Source organism: Chaetura pelagica, unplaced genomic scaffold (assembly GCF_000747805.2).
Source record: "Chaetura pelagica isolate M959 unplaced genomic scaffold, ChaPel_1.0 scaffold565, whole genome shotgun sequence".
In the NCBI taxonomy this organism is placed as follows: Eukaryota; Metazoa; Chordata; class Aves; order Apodiformes; family Apodidae; genus Chaetura; species Chaetura pelagica.
In genome coordinates this window covers 393,009-415,454 of record NW_009953388.1, presented here as the reverse complement: position 1 = coordinate 415,454, position 22,446 = coordinate 393,009, and the positions used below count along the sequence as shown (strand labels likewise).

Genomic DNA, 22,446 nt, shown 5'->3' with positions numbered 1-22,446 from the left:
ATTGACACTGAGCACAGACAGACTTTGACTTTCACAGAAATACCCCAGTGTACAAGGAAGGTTGTCCACAGTGCATCGTCATAGACACAGACTGACTTCAGGGAGAAGTCAGCCTTTGGACTGAGAAGACAAAGAGCCCTCAGCTTGTCAGCTGCAGGCTTGTGTGCACAGGGTACGAAGCTCAGTCCCCAGGAGAACCTTTGCAGATAAGCACAGCACTACCCTGGCATCATTACAACTGGGAGGATTTCTGTATTGACTTCTCTAGGGATAAGATTGCATCCTCAGGCACCTCCATCTACCAAATTTCAAATGCTGTAGTTCATGACCAATGCTTGTTGAATTGTAAGTCACTGAGCTTATATGTAACACCTCTCTAGAATTTTAGCTTGTGGTAGGCAGAGATGGTATGCTGGCTTGGGGGGAGTTTATCTTTACATTTTGCTAAAATGTAATAATTAAAGGAAATGTTAATGCTCAGTTTGGCATTACAAAATACGAATGTCAGTGTTGCACATATGACTCTTTCAGCAGTAATGTTACTTAATTTGCCAAACTTTTGCCTAAGTAATGATCTTTTTCTGCACGTGGCTTGCAGACATTGGGATTCCCAACTATAAATAATTTGATCTACTGTCGGTGATCCTGGCAGGGGGTTTTGACTAGATGATCTTCAGATTTCCCTTTCACCCCAACTACTCTGTGACCCTATGACTCTGCTATCTGGGAAGGTATGAGCTACCCCTGTTTCTATGAACAAGGTAATAATATATGCCAAAACGAAAAAAGCAAAGTAAGAATTTTGTTTTTACAAAAGAGAAAAGGAAAAATACTTAATTTCATTTAAAAACTATGCCGTACATCTGGTTCATATTCATTCACAGTGTTTTGCTTAAGTACACAGCTATGTGCCTGCATGGGTGTGGAAGCTGTCACTCAGGGCAAAATGTTGTCAAATGCAGGCAAAATCTGGGTGTTCACGGGCTGAAATTTCATCAGGACCCAGAAACCTAACAGCAGCTTGTCTCTGGGGGCTGAGGGGAGTTGGGAAGGGATTGCGATAGGGACAGTACTACTGTCATCCTCCACAGCCTCCTTCTCCTCATGGAGCAGTAAGGGGGCAAGCCTTCATTTCTCCAGCTTGTGTTACTTCAGGAAGGCAGAACAATCTCACCATGTTCTTAAAAAATCTCCATTTTTAGCTATGCCCACCCTGTCTCCCAGAGCACACATTACAGGACCCCTGAGGCATCTTCTCATGGCCTGGAGAGGCCCAGGGCTTTGCTTCTGCCTCTGTGCACCTACTCCCTGCCAACCACTCTCAGTCTATAACCACAGGAAGGGTTCAGAACTGCACATGTATCTTCTCATGCAAGTGGGTGCATGTAAATAAATGCTAATACACACTTCCTGACTGTTAATACAGACACACACACATATATATATGTAGGCACGAAAAGTAAGAACTCTGCGTGCAAAGGGGCTTCCTCAGCTCAGCGTTGCTGCCTTAATTCCCTCATGAAGAGTCTTGAGAATTCAAATGCTCTTCTTCTCTGCTTTCCCCAGTGGCTTTAGTGCTCTTTAAGATTTGATTTAGCAGACTCATGGGTCTTGTGCAATGCCAGCACGTTCACTACCTGTTTTATTTCCAAGGGTTCATCACTCGTTCATTAAATCCCTGATCTCTATCAGTGTTCTCTGAAGAGAGGATGTCAAGGCCATAAGGAAAAAGAATAGCCTCTTAAATAATGGCTTCTAAGCAATCTGGTAAAGCTTGTTCTTTTCTGGAGACAACCAATCCTTTCTAAAAGAAATACTTTCTGCTTCTTCCCAGCTTTTTACAATGTAGTATAAGACTACTTGAAGCAGCATAAGAAGTGGTGAGTATTAAGCATGCCCTGATAGGTATGATATCTTGTCACATTTCTCAAAAGCTAAAGTTGAAATACCCAGCACAGAATCATATATAGCTTGATTATTTTTTTTCTTTTACATGCCTGAGCTAGCTTCTTAAAAATGATAGTTCCTATCTTTCCCCCTTTATCTCCAGAAAGCTCTAGGATCCACTCAGTATATCAGTAGCTGCTTAAGATGTGTGCAGCTAGCTGTGGATGTACAGAAAAGAGGTAGATATCTGTAAAGTCCTGTATTTACAGCTCCTTGGGACACAAGGTGAATGTTGTTACATGGCACTTAGGAGCCATGAATAGGATAGATGGGCCACCCTGAAAGACCACATAGCTGAGTGTAGCAGAACCAGTTTCTTGTCCCGCAGAGCTTGTTCTCTAAATGGAGAAAAGGGTGGGAGGAAAGTAATTGAGGGGAGAAATATAAATATTTCCACTCTACAGTAAAGGGATCAGTGCTGCTGGTTGCTAACAATGCAACAGAAATTCTGTGAAAGCCTCAGCAATGAAATGGAAGGGCCACTCTCCCTGTTTTCCCAGACGGTGGTGATGGTGGCAGGGTCCCATCAGGACTGCACTCAGCAGCTCCCCGCTCCGCATGGAAAGTGAAAAAAGCAAAGAGCTCTCATTGCCCTGGGCCTTGACATCATGCTTTTGCTCTTGGCTCCTTGACTTACTTCTCCCTATTTAAACCAGCACGACAAATGTGAGACTGAATCTTTCTTCCCTCCTTGTAATTTTGCTCTCCTACTTCAGACAACCTCCCGTGCCACCAATTCATGCAGTGCATCTGCTACTATAGAGATGCTCTCCATGTGGGTACTTGGCTGTTATGTACAGAACTCATATCCTCTATTTTACTACAGGATATCACAGGTTAAGATTACAGGTGTTACGATTTCAAACCTTGCCTTAGTTCTTGGGATCAGGTGTGGTTGTAATCATCCTTGGTCTTCAGTTTATAGCAAGGAATTGCAAGGAAAAAAAATAATCAGCTGCTATATCCTCATTTTCTAATATCCATTCACATCCCTGATTCTTTTGGCATTGCATTTGCAAACTTCTGTCCTTATGAGCAAATCTGCCTTTCAGATAATTTCCCCAAATATACAAAGTGTCCCTTCTCCCAGATCAATTTTTATCCTGTAACATAGAGACTAAACTGCCTCTCCAAAGATACAAAGCAAATCTGTAAAAAAAGACATGGTAACAGAAACCAGACCAGGCTGTCAGCCCCAGGCTGCTTTGGTATCTAGCTGTGTTGGGGCAGCAGAAATCTTTGATCTTTCTTGGGAAATTATTGGAAGGGGTAAGAAGTTGGAGGAAATAAACTGCCCTGTGTCTACAAGCTTCAGATCATCTGTTCCTCAGCACCTGATCAGAGATTCTGGGGATGGAAACCTTAAAGGACCGGCAAAAAGGTTACTTACTACCTGCAAACACTGCCAGGAAGGGTTTTATTCTAGCTGTAGTTTATGGAGCTTTATTGTTTTCAAGCTCTGCCAGCTGGAAAATAATCTCTGTAGCTCACATTCCCCTCCCTTCACTGTCCTATCAATATGCAGAAAAAATGTGCACTCCCCTCTCACACACAAAGTTTTTCACTTTGCTCTGAAGAGTCACATTTCTAGGCACAGATGTGTCGTACATACATAACATGGCACTGCAAACATGTGGGCAGCTCCCACTTTGCTTGCATACCAAGCTATTATTTAGGCACAAACACAGATTTTGTGCCAAGAATCAAAGCAGCAAATGGTTTAGAAAATTCAATGGTAGACATTTGCTAGTGGAATTCAAATGACACCCTTGAGAATGACATCAGAAATGAGCTTTTTCTTTCTTTTTTTTTTTTTTTTTTGTAAGTTGCTCTGAAATCCAGGTGACTGATGCAAAACTGACACTGAAAATACTATGTTGCTGATTGCAGGATAAAAGGAATATTGTGATAAAGCAGGGGAAGAGTTGGAGCTTGCAACCTTCCAGCATTTCAAGGAAGCAGCAGGGAGTCAGCAAGGCTTGCTGGGCTTTGCAGAGCACAAGAGCCAAATACCTGCGTGTCTTGGGAGCAAAAGGATTTGCCAGGAGGCAGGGAAGTAAGGAGCTGGAGATCTGACTGAGGCTGAACAAGCCCCGTAGCACGATGCACCTCAACTATTTATTTATTCATTTATTGTAATGGACTTAGGGCTTGGATAGCTTTGGTGTAATTGAGCTATTTTCTCATATTAAACACTCCAATTGAAAGCAAAAATATATGAAATGCTGTTCACAGCTGATGTCCAGTGTAGTGCAAAGAAACAGCAGCAGTGTAGGCTAAGTCCACAGAGCTGTCTTGGAAAAGATGCAACCTTTAAGAGGGCACTTATGGTCCTGTAGACATTGACCCTGGAGGAGATTTTTTAGGCAGTACTATAATCTAAATGACATTATCACTGTCTTTCCTTACCATGGTATCAGTGTATTCTTCTAGCTTTACTTCAGTAATTGTCTTGTTATGCTGCAAAAAGAGATCTCGCAGGAAATCCTGTAGTAAGGAAAGACAAAAAGTTTACTCCTTAGAATAAATTGAAGAAATAACAGTAAGAAATTTGATTCAAATTCAGCATGACTCAAAATTCACCTCCCTGATTAGTACTAGAGTCTTCAATTTCATATAAAGTTCACATATTCTTAATTGAAACATATTTTTTCAAATAAATTTTTAAAATAGCCAAATTTGCCCAGAGCAGGCATACTGGAACAAGTCATAATTTACTCACAAAATAAGCAAAAGATAATATAAGTTCTGCAATATTTGCTAACTCATCTCATATAAAAATATTTGCCATTCAGCAAAACACTCATGTCTCTGGTGGAGCCCAGGCTGGAGCCACAAGCCAAGAGGTCAGCGCAGGGTTTGCATCCCCTGCATGGACTTTTGCTCCCAGCTGGTTCCTGAACAGGCTTCTGCCTCAATAGCCTGAGCTTTAAAAAGAAATCAGTGTTCAGAAAATCTCCAGGCTCAGAAAGAGGTTGTGAAGAAACTTCATGGATGAAACACAAAGGCTTTGGCTCTGTTTAGCTGGGTGAGGGACATGTGCAAAGCCAAGTTGAGGCAAGGGGGAAGCAGGACAACAAGGACAACAGCAGACCACCCGCCCTCATTTGAAGGTGGAAAGGGATAAAACCAAGCTCACTAGGGATTAGTCTACGGGGTGATACGTTTATGTGTGAGGGACAGTGTGCTAGTGAGGTCCTTTGGTCTGCAACCTCAGTTGAGGCAGGGAATGGAGATCCACACAGCAGCAAAGTCACAAGGGTTATTGATCAGTTAGAAACCATGGAAGTGCCTAAGAGTGGTCACATAGGGATTCTAACCCCTAAATGGTGGTGGCATCAATAACCCAACTGAAGTGCATCTACAACAATGCTCGCAGGTTGGAAAACAAACAGGAGAAGCCATTCCATATAGTCACAATCTAGAGAAAGTGGTGGGATGACTTGCACAACTGGAGCACTGCAGTGGATGGCTACACAGAAGGGATAGGATAGGAAGGAGAGGAGGCTTCTAGGACTACTCTCCATGGGACATTTTGCTGCAGACGACTTGCCATCAGGACAGCTCACCATTGGGACTGCTCCCTGCTGGACAACTCACCCCTGGGACATCTCTACAGCAGGACAGCCCTCCACAGGAACAACTCTCCACAGATTGGCAGATGAGGAACGGCACAGTCCTGGGTCATCTGCTGATCTATAGAGAGTTGTCCCCAAGGAGGGCTGTCCCAGGGCAGAGATGTCCTGGCATAGAGATGTCCTGGTGGCGAGTTGTCCTGGGGGTGAGTTGGCTTCAGCAGCAAGTCCAGTGGAGAGTTGTCCTGGTGGTGAGTTGGCTTCAGCAGCATGTTGTCCCAGTAAGAGGTGGTGGTGGAGAGTTGTCCCTTCCTGAATCACTTGTTGGAGATGCTATCAGTTCCTGGAGAAGGCTTTGGCCTGTTTAGGAGACTGGTTAACAGAGTCCCTTGGGAGGCAGTCCTGAAGGGCAAAGGAGTCCAGGAAGTCTGGACACTCTTTAAGAGGAAATCTTAAAGGCACAGGAGCAAGCTGCCCCACCTGCCAAAGGCCATCAGGGAAGAAAACTGGCTTGGCTGAAGAGAAAGTTTTGACTGGAAAAGAGGGGGAAAAAAGGAGAGTTTATGGCCTTTGAAAAAAGAGGCAAGCCATTCAGGAGGACTACAAAGGCTATGAAGGGAGCTTATGCTGAAAGAAAATCAGAAGGGCCAAAGCCCAACTGGAACTGAATCTGGCTACTGCCATAAAAGACAAAGAAAATGTTTCTATAAATACATTAGCAACAGAGGAGGACTAAGGAGACAGTTCATCCTTTATGGAATGTGGGGGTTACTGACAAAGGAGGAGGAAAAGGCTGACATACTTACTGAGGCCCCATAAGGCTTGGGGAAGAGTGGCTGGAAAGCTGCCTAGCAGAAAAGGACCTGGGAATGTTGATGGACAGCCAGCTGAATATGAGCCAGCAGTGTGCCCAGGTGGCCAAGAAGGCCAATGGCATCCTGGCTTGTATCAGAAATAGTGTGACCAGCAGAAGTAGGGATGTGATTGTCCCCCTGTACTGGGCACTGGTGAAGCCACACCTCAAGTACTGTGTGCAGTTCTGGGCTCCTCACTACAAGAAGGACATTGAAGTGCTGGAGCAAGTCCAGAGGAGGGCAACAAAGCTTGTGATGGTCTAGAGCACAAGACTTATGAGGAGCAGCTGAGGTAACTGGGGTTGGTAGCCTAGAGAAAAAACAGATGAGGGGAGACCTTGTTGCTCTGTACAACTACCTGAATGGAGGTTGTAGTGAGGTGAGGTTTGGTCTCATTTCTGTATTAACAAGCAACAGGACAAGAGGAAATGGCCTCAAGTTGTGCCAGGGGAGGTTTAGATTGGGTATTAGGAAAACTTTTTTCATCAAAAGGGTTGTCAGGCACTGGAACAGTCTGCCCAGGGAAGTGTTAGAATCACCATCCCTGGAAGTATTTAAAAGACATGCCAATGTGGTGCTTTGGGACATGGTTTAGTGGTGGACTTAGCAGTGCTGGGTTAACAGTTGGACTTGATAATCTTAAAGGTCTTTTCTAACCTTAATTATTCTATGAGTCTAAAAAATTCTATCCCTCCCAGCAGGATCCTTGGAGCTGTGCCAGGAGGCTGGGGGTTCCCAAGTCCTTAAACTAGTCCTTAAGCAACCTAGAAATACTCTTTGTCAAACACACAAAAAGACAGCAAAGTGGTAAAGCCGATGAAAAGGCTCCCGTTGACATCAGTGAGCTGTAGATCAAGCTCAAACAGACTTGTTAGAATAACTTACTTTGAGCTCTCCAGCTGAAATAAATCCACTGCTATCAGCATCGTAGCTGCGCCAGATCTGGAGGGACATAGATGGACACGATGACATCAATATTGCAGTCAATCATCTGCTTGGGTGACAGATCATAAAGATTCAAAGCAGGCCTTTCATAATGAGCAAGCTGTTGCATTAGCCAATATTGAATTAATTGTAGACAAAATAAAGTAAACGTTGCACACAATAGCTTTTACTTGTATTTGGATGCTGGACATGTGACGTGCTGCTATCACATATTTAATGCAGACACACTGCCTATAAAAGGAAGAAAAGACTAAGAAACAGCTCCACATTTCTTACCTAATTTGTACATGCAAATTCTCTTCTTGCCCTAAGTAAAAGTCAAGGCCTCACACAACTGGCCATTGATCTACAGATATCCCCAGTTTAGGTGTAAAATAAAATGAACAGCAAGCAGTCTATAGTATTACCTAGAAAGGTTGGACCGGATGATCCTTGAGATCCCTTCCAACTTGGCATTCGATGATTTTAGGATTCTATGATCCTAGGATTCTATGATCAGTCTTGACAAAACTGAAATTCTATGTTGGTATACTTGGATGCAGAGAGTGGAGGGAGACTGGGCAAGGTTAAGGAGACTTCATGGTCTGGTGGTCCTCAGTTGAGCCAGCTTATAGAGATTTTCGCCACACACCAGGACAAAATGGTATAACCTTCTCTACCTGAACAGGTCAGGACATGTTTTGCTTCCACAGTAACCACATATTTCCCATGCTGTGTTCTATGGAGGGGGGAAATGTAGATTTTTGAAGCTGCTGGCATGCAAGGGGAAGAAACAATGTGAAGCCACAAACCCGCATGAATTCCACACTGTTGTCCAAGGGAGTTTCCCGTCGGAAAAGCAGCAGAAAGTTTTCATCATCTGGCAAGATCATATTTGCAAGCTGGCAAAAAAATAAAATAAAATAAAATAAAAAGCATTAAACAAACCCCAAACAAACTCAAAATGTGTAAGAAACAGAAAAACTTGGGTGGCTGCTCTGCTGACCTAGTGTGGGAAATAAAAGCTGGGCATGTTGTTGCCTTGGAAATAAACCCCAAACCAAGAGATCTGGTTAATTTAATACTCCATGACTCACCTCCTCCACACCCAAGCTCTACCTCCCCTATCTCTCAAGTCTGCTCTACGTCCTAATTCTCTCTCCTGTAAAATAAATTCTGGGCTGGGGCTGGGGAAAGATACCTCTTGGATTTGCAGGCGTCCATCTGTGGTGACATCGTAGGCAGACATGAATTGATCCTTCATCCTCTGTATTTTTTCTTCTGTGATTGTATCCTGACATGGAAAAAACAACATGCCCGTGAAACCTCTTCTCAGTCACAGGTAATGACCAGGATCATTGCATCCTTACAGTCAAGGGTCCAACCTTCTAAAAGCCCACAAACACTGTAGATGAATTTTTGCTATGCATAGCAACTGAGCTTTCAGGTGGAAGACCAGTGTTTGGAAAGCCCAAAATATTCCAGTGACACCTGCTCCTTTAGCCAGCTATTCCCACCAAATTACTGGGATTTGGGTTTGCAGCCATTTTCATGTTGCTCATCTTAATAATTTTCTGTTCAGGAAGATGTCCTTATCCTTGAACTGTATCTCTGTAATTCATTAGATCATCAGCCTTGAAAGGTGTCAGTGGAGCTAGATTGTTGCTTATTTTTGCCTGTCAACTGGTTCAAGACCTGGCACCAAGCCCTGCCAGTGTGTCTGGGTTAATAGCATGGGATTTCAAGCAATTTATATTCCCTTGGCATCTGCTCAACCCCATAATCAATGAATACATAGTGAGGAGCTTTCAGGACTTGCCAAATTTTAACTGCTTTAATGATCCTAAAGGTCTTTTCCAACCCAAGCAATTCTATGATTCTATGTTTTGACAGGCATTGCTGTGACAGTTTAAATACAATGCTTAGGTTCATTATGCATGTTTTCCTTTTCTTAGCAATAATCTTTAGGTTACCTGGTCTGACAGGGCCACAAGAAATACCATTTCCCCATCCTGGGGACAGGCCTCTGGTCAGATGAGCTTTCTGGCTGGGCTGGGAAGCTCAGCTAGTTAATCTCTCCCAGGCAATAATGAAGACCAGCATTACCTCCTGCACCCACACTGAGCAGGTCCTGGCTCCTCTCCCAGTCCCAAGGAAAATAACTGTCTCTGGGAGGGGAGGGAGGAGGATAACCCAGACTGGCTCTTGGCACACTGTTGTAGCGTTTTTTGCAAGAAAAATAAATAAAGCTCTCTACAACTACCTGAAGGGAGGTTGAGAGGCTGGTGTTGGTCTCTTCTCCCAAGTAGCTAGTGATCGGATGAGAGCAAATGGGTTTAAGTTGTGCAAGAGGAGGTTTAGGTTCGATATTAGGAAAAAAAACCTTTACTGAAAAAGTGGTGAGGTATTTGAACAGGCTGTCCAGGGAGGTGGTGGAGTTGCCATCCCTGGAGATGTTCAAGAAGCACTTAGATGTGGTGCTTAGGATATAGTTTAGTGGTTGTGGCAGTTGGATTACGGCTTGACTTGATAATCTTGAAGGTCTTTTCCAACCTTAATGATGACATGATTCTGTGATTCTATAAGCTCTTCCCTGACCCTGAAGAAAAACACTTCAAAGGTTTTATCATCTCTACAGCCAGATGGAGTAAGGACTATAGCTGTCCAGTCTTCCTGGGACTCCTAACTCAGTTTTTTGTCCTTTCAGCTACTCTTGCAAGTTTATGAGTTTGTACAATCATCAGTTTCTTAATAGTGTGACACAAGACCACAAGTGACTTTTTCCAAGTTTCTCAGGGCGTACATCAATGCAGCCTGCCTGGCTGTTCAGAAGAAAAGCAAGTATAAATCTCCTAGGAAAGGACACTCTCTGTTGCCCGTCCTGGCAGAGCGAGCGGTGGGTGTGCATGCTCTGCATGGTGCCCTGGATGTAGGACATCCAGGCCTCAGAGTATTCACTGCCTGATGTGCACCTTTAGGCCCTGATTCTGCAAAGTATGAACTGGAGCAACTCTGCAAAAAGTTGCATGGGGTGGAAGGAGATCATTCTGTAAGGTTTGTCAGCTCTGAGCTGGGTAGCAATGACTGGACTGCACACACAGCAACTGCAGCTCATGTTCTTACTTCAGTATTTGAAACCACCACGCTGGAGACTGAACATGCCTCACCCCAAGCCTTCCTTGGCCATACCCACACTCAGTAGCAGGCAAATGACAAGAGCAATTTCCAGATGCTCTCAGGTGGAACTGCTGCACACCTTTTGCTCAGCAGCATCTGCCATGGTCAGTGACAGAGATGTAGAGACACATTAGGATGTCACAGACGAGGTAATCAAAAAGAAAATTTAGTATATTCTGCTTAGACTTTTTAAGCTAGGTCCATCTTTGCACACATTTTGTCACCAGCTTTCCCCACACCCTTAGATGTGACTGATGTTTGCAGCCTTAATTTCCTGCTAATAATAACATAAAAAAATACCTATAGGTAAATGGGTAGGTAGACAGTATCACTGATCATTTATGAGATAATTTGCCTTCACCTTAATGCACACCAGACTCAGAGCTCATGAACACTTACCTGCACAAAATCATTATGATCTTACACAGATATCAGATACACAGTGCTAAAGATCCTACACTGAAATCAGGGGAGAAAGAGTTAATTGGCTTTAGATTATAAATGTCACATAAAAATCACCAAGAGGGAGACTACTTAGAACAAGAGAAACGCCTTCACCCAGAGTAATACAGGACTAGCATGTGCACAGTGTTGAAAAATTTGGGAATCTAGGAATGGGAATGGAAGGATGGGGGCACCCACGTGGCTCTTCACAAGGCAGGTGGGGTACATCCTTCAGGGACACCTTTGGAGCACATGGCCAAGGGCTGGCAACTTGCCACTCAGAGGCAAGATCACTATCCCAGCAGTGACCTTGCAAGGATGTGCCCGAGGTGGCAGCCTTCAACTTGGGGCCTGCCTGGTGGTGGCTCTCAGTCCAGTCCCCAGAGTGGTGGCAGCCAGCCCTGGGGGCTGCGTGGCCGGGCACCCACACCCACTGCTGCAGGTGGTGCTCCCTGCCAACCCCCTGCATGTGGGCACAGGGGGTACAGCACACCAGTGACCATGAACATACAGTTGCCTTTCCCCTCAGCATTATAACTCGCCTTCATGCTATTTAAATTGTCTTCTGATGGCACCTTGACACTTTGAGCCAGCCACCTGGTGTTACACAAGCCTATCAGTTGCCAACTTTAATAGGCTTGCAAAGTGCTCTGAAATTATCCTCCTCTGTGCCCAGGAGGTTCAGTTATTTCTGAAACGATAATCATAGCTGATATTTGAAAAGTGTGCTGTGGAGTTCAGACCAGTAATTTGTTAAGAAAGCTTATTGTTCAACTTCATGTCAGCTATTAGCCACCACTTGTTGAGCTTTGTGTGGCAGGGACATTGTTATCTGCATAAAAACAGGGCTGCCTCCCTTTTTTCTTTTTTTTTTTTTAAATTTTCCACTGATTTAAACTATGGCACACATCAAGCAAATACCCAAAATACTTAGAATATTTCCAACAGCAGTTAGTTCAAGGGGTGGCTACAGTGGATTTTTTTACATTGGGCAATATCTCTCTGTTCATAAATATTCTACTTATGAAACGCAAGTGGAAATGGATCTATTAAACCCCAGCCTTTACTCCTGAAGAGGGAAAGTGAAGTAAAAGATACTGCACAAACTGGCACTCCAAAGATGTGTGCTTAAGGCAAAATTCTTTCCGTATCACAAGTTTTTACACTAAGAATGATACATCTTAGTTTATGTCAATTAGGTTTCAAAGGTGACCTTTATGTTTATTAAAAACAAAACAGAACAAATTTGTAAAAGTAACAGAAAAAAGATCAAACAAGCCATGCCACTTCCAAGCAGAAATCAAGTTGGTAGACCTGGACTCCAAGACCAACCTACTGGTGGTGCAGACCAGCAGCTTTCTCTGATTGCCTTTCCATTCCAAAAACGTTAAAAAGGTTGGAAAAAACCCTGACATGTAATCTGCATGATTTGTTCCCCTTGTTCAAGCAGAGCCATGAACTGCAGACTCTTGCTGTTTTTGCTGACTCTGTAATCAGATTTCAGAGGTCAGCAGCCTCTGGCAGGGCAGCCTGGGCAGGCTGCAGAGCACAGGCAGGACAGTGGGGCTGGTTGTGCCAATCCCTCCCTGAAGGTTTAGGAAGAAAGTTCAGTTCTCTGGCTTCTTTAGATTTTGTTTTGTGCATGGGTTTGCCTCCAAAATCAGGTCTGAGGCACTGCTGCAGCCAGGCAGCAACACTGGGCAGCTGAGGAGCAGCAGCCTCATGCCTAGACAAAAGCATGCTCCAGAAACAGAGGGAGAAAAGTATTGGGGCAAAAATGGGCTGAGCTGGGATGTCAGGACCCTGCAGGGCTGCAGAGGGGCACTGGCAGGACCAGGGGGCTGCAGGGGATCCCTCCCTGCCTCAGCCACCCTGCAGTGAGCTGGCTGAGGGGAAGTGAGACCAATGATAGAGGGAGAAAGATCTGGGGCAGAAAAGGAATAAGGGGAGACTCTTTATAAGGGCATGTAGTGATGGGACGAGGGATAATGACTTTGAATTATAAGACGGGAGAATTAGGTTTGACATTAGGAAGAAATTCTTCAGTGTGAGGGTGGAGAGACACTGGAACAGGTTGCCCAGAGAAACTGAGGATGCTCCATCCCTGGAAGTGTTCAAGGCCAGGTTGGATGGGGCTTTGAACAACCTGGTCCAGTGGCAGGTGTCCCTGCCTATGACAGGGGAGTTGGAACTTGATGATCTTAAAGTCCCTTCCAAACCAAATCACTTTATGATGCTATGAGACCTCCAGGCAGACAGATGAGGGGACAAATGACACTGACAAACACAGGTGCTGTGCCGAGTGCAATGGCCACTGGCTTCCCAGGGAAGTTTGCTTTTCCTTCCTTCTCTTTAATTATTAACTTGTTCAACTACAGATTTCAACAAGCAGGAAAGCCTGGAAACCAAACACGCTCAGCTTTCAAAAGACTTAGGCTCATGCTTCATTTATTCAAGCTATATGAAATACAGGGGGAGTAATAAAAAAAAAAATATACCACCTTTCTTCTCTGGAAACCAAGTGTACAAACAGCACGGTACAAATTCATGCCTCTTATCTCTGTGAGCTGAGATGGGGGAAATGGCTTTGCAGCAAGAACACAGCTGTAGTTGAGCACAGCTTTTTTCATCAGAGCTAATGCTGTCTTGATTCTGTTGCCTCTTTCAAGCAGCAGATCCCTCCCTATATTCAAAGGTTTGCAAAGCTTTCTCAAGTGCTCACTGCTTAGGCTAAAATTCTGCAGACTTCTTAACAGATGGATAATTTTCCCTTTTGTGAATGTTTAAGTTATTGTGGTTTCATCCTTTTTCCTGTAGCTGTCTCTATGGGGAGGCCTTTCTTGTCATTCCTTGTTTTCTCTGTTGTATGCACCTCCCTGAGTTCACGGAAGTGAATTTAATCGAGAGTTCAACAGCCCTAATTGACAGAGGAGCACAGCTTCCCCAGAACTGCTGCCCACTTAAGGCAGAAACAGCTTTAGAGATGCTCAGGACTGATGCAACACTTCACTGAAGAAGATTCCCTGCCCCAGTCTGGAAAACATACCCGAACTAGCACCCACCTCCAATTTTGCTCAGGTTTGGGCTGAGGAACAGGGCAGTTGCAGAGAAAGTGCTTGGCAAGAATGGGTCCTGCAGCAGAAGTGACCCCCAGCAGTGTCTTCCTCGTGCTCCTTTAAGGGAAAGAAACCCCAACCCTCTGCTAATTTCCATGAAATATGATCTTCATTGGACTATAATGATGATGGGAGCTAGCCTGTAATGGAGAGATGCTTTAACCTCTCCTCAGGCTGTAAAGCTTCAGCTGCCCTGCTCCCTCACAGGTTGCACACTGCGAGGTTTCCGAGAGCTGCTGCGTGTTCCGACCGCCCAGCCAAGGAAGAAATCCTTACTACATGCCATAAGGAAAAGCCATGTCATTTTTGTCCTCATAAAAACACAGTTTTAAGTAGGTGACCGTTTTCATACATTTCTCAAGGGTAAGGAGTACATTTCTTATTATAGATGCTCTTCCACAGAGTTTTGCAAAGAAAAGCTTCTCCGCCTCAAGTTGCCATAACAAACGAATTTTGTGCTTCCTCCTTTCCAGTCTTCATCTTCCCTTTTGCCAAAACCCTTTAGAAGTATTCAGCATCACAAAGGTAACCTGATTTTCAGTACTGTTTGTAATAACAGAAATTGCATGCTCCTTATTTATTTATTTATTTAAGTCTGCCCAGCATTTGATTTATTTGTTGTGATTAGTTCTGGCTCTTCAGAAACCTGGCTGTCATGGGTTTTCTTTGTTAAGCCATTCCTTTTGTATCATCACACTCTTGTTCTGTGCTTTCTAATTAAGTTTTTGCTCCTTAAGGGATCCATGTGCTTGGCAGTGGCTTGCCTTGATGAAAACACAACTATGAGTCATTCATTTGGGGGGTTAAAAATCAAATGTTTGGAGCAGTATGGAGACTTTCCCACTTGATGAAAGGGAATGTCTCATTTCATTCCTGCCAAGACAGTCTTGTCATGGATTTTTTTTTTTCCTTCTTGACATGATTTTTGGAAGCCTGCCACTATATTGATAAGGCTAAAAAAAGCAAGAAGAAACTAAACACAAGTGACTGTTTTAGCCTGTTTCTTGCAAAATAATGAGGCTTCTCTGAAAAGGCTGGCTTGAGCACATGTTTCTCCTAACACCATTTCAGCCAGATTTGATAGGAGGGCAAAGGGTCCCAAGATATCAAGTTCCTACAAGATCCATGAAAATAAACTATGTCTGCCAAGAATGCTAGTTGGAAAACAAACTCAACAACTGTTACCATGCCAAAAGCCACACAGTACAGAGAGGAGGCCAACAAAGACCAGATGAGACATCAGTAACACACACTTTGAGCTGAGAACTCTTTTTTGGCCAAATATTTCCACTTCAGATCCCATAGCATTAAAAAAACCCAACACAACAGAACAACATTAATGACTTAATTTCATCCATGCAGTTTTATGTTGAATTGCCTGCATTATAGGGGATTTCACTCTGCAGCTCCCAGGCCAACTTCTCATTTTGGCCAATCTTGCAGTGCTATCGGGGGAGAATTTGGCCCTGTATTTTGGTTAGGATTTATTGTAATCCTGCATGCTACAGCAGAAGAGTGCTTATCCTGTCATCCTGTGTTGTGTTTTGGTTCTTTTGCTCTCATCAGCACACATGTGGGAAATAATTCTTCATGTAGAAGATGCCAGCATCCAACAAAGGCTATTACAGCCTTCCCTGGGCCATCATGGTTTTGTGGTTAGGCTTTGGACAGGTTCTTTGTTCTGCCCCTGCTGCTGGACTGAGAGCTTTTTTACATGCCTTTGGGCAATGAAAACATGTTGTGTCTGATTTTTCTCACAGGCATGTTGAGTTTGTTTTTAGAGATATCTCCAGATGCTTGCAGTGCCCTGCCTTAATGTGCAGGAACAGGAACAAGAACTGGTCAGACTAATCAAGGCTGACAAAAAACACACCTAAAGAAGACTGTATTTGGCAGTCATAGAAGGGCTTGTGTCTTAAGGGACCTTAAAGATCATCTACTTCCAACCCCCCGACATGGGCAAGGACACCTTCCACTGGACCAGGTTGCTCAAAGCCCCATCCAATCTGACCTTGAATACTTCCAGGAAAGGAGACCTAAAACTTCCCTGGGTAATCTGTTTCAGTGTCTCACCTCCCTCATGGTCAAGAATTTCTTCCTTATAACTAAATAATCTGGATAGACTCAGGTTTTAGATTTCTCAATTAGTCTGGTGGAGGATGCAGGCTGAGTATTTTCTGCTAGAGGTCTTCTTGCTATTGACCTGCTGGTTAAAGAAACCCCTGATCTGTGATCCTGGGTCTCTTGGGGTGGTAAAACACAGGGGGAAACTGCTTTGGATGGCTCTGAGCCTGGCTGAGAAACTGACCATTAAACTTCATTTGAACAACTAGGTGCTGCATTCCTGACCATACTAAATCGAACGCATAATTTAGATAGACAATACATTGTGCGAAGCAAGGATGAAGTGCAAGAATCATCATCTGCTCATCTTCTTTGGAAGTCAGAAGCAAAACCAAATCCTTTATGGTTGTTCAGGTAGAGCTCCTGAGGATTAACCTCAGGTCCTTTAAGTCATAACTATCCAGGTGGTTTGGGGGTGGGGGGATTATAACCTGTTTGGCCTGATCAAATTTACACTTCAAAAATTTGTACATGTGGTCTCTTACACACTTACAGTTAAGTGAAGGCAACTGACTTTCATCTGAAAGTCTTCTATCTACGTTTAGCATAATTTAAGCAAATTAAATACCTTTCCATGAAAGAGCCCTGGAAGTGTAATGGTAACAGGCATTTCCTTCTGTATCTGCCCAAACATAATTGGTTTTATTGAAACTTTCGGTAAGCCAAATCTAAAATTTATAGCCATTCATCTATAAAACTCTTCTTCTTTAATTATTACAAGAATATACATAGGGCTTCATTAAAGGTATAGCAAAGAACAAGCAAGGAAGATGCTAAATAATCTCTACAGAAAGAAAGATACACAATAATTTAAGAGACAAAGGCATGGAGAGTAGTTCCTGTTTTGATATAATTACTTCTTTAGTGCTGAAAGAAACTGTCCTTATCATTAAGTTTTCACCTCAATATAAAAACTTCTAGAAAATGCATGGAAAGGTGTATGTATGTAAAATAAAGGGTGAGCAGAAGAGAGCACAGGCAGCCCACAGCAGTGGTGCAGCAGCAGGGTGGGAGCTGGAGGCCCAGATGGTTAGAGGGAAGTCATAGGAGTAATAACAATAGAAGGATAATGCCAGCAGTTTACAAACTTGTGCTGGTGTGTGGTGAATTATCCTCGATTCTGCCTCATATCCCTCAAACAAACCCAACCACAGAAGCTCTTCCAGCTGATTGAGAATTTATATAAACTGTAGTGTCATAAATGCCCCGTGTTTCATTGAAACCTTGTGGGTATATAACACATACCTAGAAATTGAAGGGATTTTCCTTCAAAGCAAAGCAGAGCAGAGAAAAGCAAAGCAAAGCAGAGCAGAGCAGAGAAGAACTATTTCAGTTGAAAGGGATCCAACATTCATCTAGTTCAACTGCCGGACCACTTCTGGGTTGACCAAAAGTTGGAGCATGTTCTTAAGAGCACCATCCAAATGCCTCCAACAATGAGCCATTGCTGGGGGAGAAACAGAAAGAAGCACTTGGGATTTGGGCTGGTTTATTGTAGGTCTACCTTTATTGCAAAGTTTTCCTTTCCCCCTCTCAAAATGATTGATGGTTCAATAAAAGATGATGAATTCACCTCCCTCACTGGATGGTATTTCAACATTCCTTCCTTGCTCAGAGCCATCAGGAAGAGCTGTCCCTCTCAGCTTCCCAACAGGCTCCCTGTTGCATTGTTTTCCCAGCTGCTCCCATCCCCTGGCATTTACTGTCAGCTGGGGATGTTACAGAGTAGCTGGGAAGAAAAACAGAGCTCTAGGACTACAGTGGTCATTAAGAAAAATAACAGCTTTGAGAGTGCAGGCTGAAAAAAATGTAATTATGGAGCCATTTGCTATTCAAGCAGAGACAACTTCTAGTGCTGATAACATTATTTATCACTTGTATAGCACTTTAGAGAGTCACTAATTAATCCTTGTGACACATCTGGAATTTATGCCAGTGTGTTACTGTCTGCCCCTTTTACTGTGCAAGGAAACAGAGATGTTAAGAGCCCAAAGAAGGAGTAAAAGTCAAAAGAGCACTAAAGCAGAGAGGTGCTCAGTCCTAGTTCACTGCTTGTATCATGAGGATGCTGAAAAACAGTGCAAAGGGGATCTTCTACCACTCCCACTGTAACCACAAGCCCATACGATCACATGAAATACAGAAAAATGGCTCAACATTGTTAAACAAACTCATTGTACAAAGGTACCAGAGACCTTAGCTTAAGCCAGTCCAACAGATGATCCCCATGCCTTGGGGAGCAGGGCAGGGTACTGCTCTCAGTCTCCCAGGACAAAGCTTACCTTGGGCTTTTTGCCATTGCTCTGCCTGCTACCTGCTGGGCAGGAGACGATTTTGTCCCAGAAGAACTGAAACCAGGCTGCTGGTGAAGGGGAACAAGGCAATGCATCATCTTACCCTTCAGGATAATACTACTGAGGTGATATACTGCCAAAAACAGGCAAGAAAACCAGGAGACAAAACCAGAAACACTTGAGAGCCTGTTTGAACTTCCTGGCAGTGGGTGATCATTGTCTTCCAGAATTAGCTTATTTCTTCTATTTAATTGGGAGAGAGGGAGTTGGCTCATTCTTAATTCAATTTGTCTTAAGATTTTTATTTTAATGACAAAACCTAGACAGCAGGAGCAGAGGAGATGCACGCTGGATGAGGGTGCTGGCTTAAGCTGGAGTCATCTAAGTGGAGAATTCTGGCAATTAGTGAAACAGGTCTTGATTTCTCAAAGCAAGTTGGTTCATTGCTAGAACACCCTCATTTTGCCTGTGTGCTGATGCCTAACATGATATAATAGATACAATAACATCACACTGATATCAGCAAGATGACAAGACCTGCTGTAACACAGTGAGTCTGCAGCCCGGCTGGCGCGATGCTCTGTCCAAACTCTCGCGCTAGGGATGTGCTAGGGCAGCTATGGGGCAGAGTGGGGCTGGAAGTTTCCTCTTGACCTCTGACCATCAGGAAGCTGCCTGCACTGTAAGATGCACCTGGGTCAGTGCAACCCCAGGCACAAATACAGGCTGAAAGAATGGCTGGAGAGCAGTTCTGAGGAGAAGGACTTGGATGTGGTAGTAGATGAGAAGCTCAACATGAGCCACCAGTGTGTGCTGGAGCCCAGAGAGCAACTGCATCCTGGGCTGCATCAAAAGTGTGGCCAGCAGGGCCAGGGAGGTGATTCTGCCCCTCTGCTCTGCTCTGCTCAGACCCCACCTGGAATACTGTGTGCAGCTCCAGGGCCCTCAGCACAGGAAAGACATGGAGCTGCTGGAAAGGATCCAAAGAAGGGCCACAAAGATGCTCAGAGGGCTGGAGCACCTCTGCTGTGAAGAGAGAATTGGGGCTGTTCAGCCTGGAGAAGAGAAGGCTCTGGAGAGAACTTATAGTGGCCTTCCAGTGCCTGAAGAGACTCCAGGAAAGCTGGGGAGGGGCTTTTCATCAGAGATGGTAGTGATACGACAAGGGGTAATGGTTTTAAACTGAAAGAGGGGAGATTTAGGTTAGACATCAGGAAGAAATTCTTCACCATGAGGGCAGTAAGGTGCTGGAATAGGTTGTGGAAACCCTCTCCCTGGAGGTGTTTAAGGCCAGGTTGAATGAAGCCTTTTGCAACCTGGTCTAGTGGGGTGTCCCTGCTCATAGCAGAGAGGTTGGAACTTGATGGTCTTTGAGGTTCTTTCAACTACGACCACTCTATGATTCCCAACCAAACCTTGGTTTTATCACCAGCTACAGCTCACTCTGGAGGGCCCCACTCAGAGGTCCCTTGCTTCAGTGACCCACTGCAGCCTTGACATCTGCTGCCTCATTTTAAGCCTCTCTTTCAACGTCTCATGTTTGCTTTCACTGGGTTCACTTGAGCATCCTTCACACTGGTGTTTCAATACCCCAAGACTAGCAGCTCCCAATCTCATCCAATCTCTCTCTCTCTTTTTTTTTTTTTTTTTTTTTTTTCCTGGGCAAACAGTCATGACCTTTTCAGCTTTCTTTCCAATCAGTTTCTCTGTGTACCTACTGATTCTTAGCACTTATCGTTGAAATTTTTTTATTAGCTTGAATGCCTTTTTATGTGCCAGTTGGTTAATCTATCCTTCCATGCACTACAAAGGCTTTTCTGCAGAAACTGCCAATATTTCAATCCAAATTTGCTTGAAAATTAAACAAAAACATGCTTGAAAAATTATTCACAGCTACTGTCATTTTTATTGTAGCCCCAAAGATGCAAGAATCCTAATTGGCTTGTACGTACAATTCTGGTTTTACACTTGATATTCATGAATTTATGCCTTTCACTAAACACCTTTCCCCCTCTTCATTGATTATTTTTTCCTTCAAAGAATTCTGTCATCTCCTTGTTAACCTGCTTATTGGCACACTCTCTCATTCCATTTGGAAGATGCTTAGTCCTTTTCCCTTCCTAGTTGGGCACACACTGTGCAGTGAAAATATTAAGACCATTATCAGAATGTATTTTTTACATACTTTTGAGCATCTGACTTTAGTGGCAGGATTTCCTCTTCATTGATGGTGCCAATCAAAGACAACTTATGACCTGGAGCTAAGGAAACCAGTCCCTGTAAATTGACCTGCAACTTTCTGGTAAAACTGAGACGCAGAGAGTGAGAGATGGGAAATGCTTTCCAAAAATAGGAAAGAAAACAAGAACAGAAACCCAGAAACACCTGAGAGCCAGGTCTTGACCTTAAGAGCAACAGAATTGACTCCTGTTTGCCTTCTTAGCTGTTTCATCAATACAGATGCACATCTTCTCCCTAAGCACGATTTAAAATTAATGACAGTATATATATTTTTTTTTAGTTGACCTTGGACAGAAACCTGTCATATTAACAAAAGTAATCAGCACTAGCTTGAATAAATCATCACCACCGTCCTCCCCCTCTCCCTACCAGACTGTGTGCTGGTGCTTTTCCATTTGTTCCTAGTCAAAGGAGGTAAATTACTTTATCTCTACAATTCCAACAAGACCCTTCAGCTGGTGCCAACCGCAGCCTCACCATGGCAGCAGCTGTTGGACTGAGAACAACTGCTCAGACTTCTCAGGTGACTGCACTTGTTGTTATACCTGCTTAAATGCAACCTTGCTGCCAAGAGAGAAGCTTTTTTTCCCTTGAGGATCACGAAGGAAGACATCAATCAGAGAACAACAAACACAAATCATCTCTCAGCATAATGTCCTTTGTACTGGGCTTCATGCACAACCAACACGGTGTGGTACTTACTTCTGGTCCAAGTTTCTCCAGGAGGTGATGAAAAAAACTGTCAAGCTCCTTCCCTTCTATGTAACCATTGTCTAAATAAAAGTCAAATATATGAATGGTCAGGTGGCACTGCCTGAGCTCTGGGAACCACAGCATGGGCTGTGTGCTGGGACCCCCAGGCTGGATGGTGGGAGTCTCAGCAGGAGCCCTGCCTGCCCAGAGAAGCTGTGGATGCCCCCTCCCTGGAAGTGTTCAAGGACAGGTTAGAATGGGCTTTGAGCAACCTGGTCTAGTGGGAGGTGTCCCTGACCATGCAGGGGGTTGGAACCAGATGATCTTTAAGGTCCCTTCCAACCCAGACCATTCTATCATTAGTTCTATGTGGGTGCTGGGCACAGGGTTGCAGAGCTCCTGCAGGAGTTCTCTTTACAGAAAACTTTTCAGGGAAGAAAAGAAAAGAGAAAAAAAAAGGAAAAAGGAAAAAGGAAAAAGGAAAAAGGAAAAAGGAAAAAGGAAAAAGCAAGGAAAGGCGACAAGAAAAGAAAAGAAAGAAAAGAAAAGAAGAGAAGAGAAGAGAAGAGAAGAGAAGAGAAGAGAAGAGAAGAGAAGAGAAGAGAAGAGAAGAGAAGAGAAGAGAAGAGAAGAGAAGAGAAGAGAAGAGAAGAGAAGAGAAGAGAAGAGAAGAGAAGAGAAGAGAAGAGAAGAGAAGAGAAGAGAAGAGAAGAGAAGAGAAGAGAAGAGAAGAGAAGAGAAGAGAAGAGAAGAGAAGAGAAGAGAAGAGAAGAGAAGAGAAGAGAAGAGAAGAGAAGAGAAGAGAAGAGAAGAGAAGAGAAGCCCCCCGAAAAAAACACGACCAAGAGGGACAAGAGGGAACAGCAGAAGCAACGGAGAGGTCACGAAAACGCGAAAAAAACCAACAACTTTGGAGTGAAAAAAAAAAAAAGGCATTTTCAGACCTCAGGTCGGAGTGTGCGGAGGAAGAAGAGAGGAGCTCTGAGCCACCTGCCTGCGGGAGGGCAGCTGGGACACCCCGGCAGACTCCCGCTCCTACGGCCGCCCCGTCCGCTTC

General features: G+C 43.9%; 1 protein-coding gene across 1 annotated transcript in view; it reads right to left on the bottom strand.

The window, feature by feature from the left end:
* SCGN (secretagogin, EF-hand calcium binding protein) overlaps positions 1-21,533 on the bottom strand; it is a 30,249-nt gene extending 8,716 nt beyond the window's left edge. The window contains exons 1-5 of the mRNA XM_009998293.1: positions 21,399-21,533; positions 8,502-8,594; positions 8,113-8,202; positions 7,262-7,318; positions 4,357-4,434 (exon numbers count right to left, since the gene is read on the bottom strand). Of these exons, the coding sequence (XP_009996595.1) occupies positions 4,357-4,434; positions 7,262-7,318; positions 8,113-8,202; positions 8,502-8,594; positions 21,399-21,533 (453 nt within the window). The remainder of the gene's footprint in view (positions 1-4,356; positions 4,435-7,261; positions 7,319-8,112; positions 8,203-8,501; positions 8,595-21,398) is intronic.
* Positions 21,534-22,446: the final 913 nt, after the last annotated feature.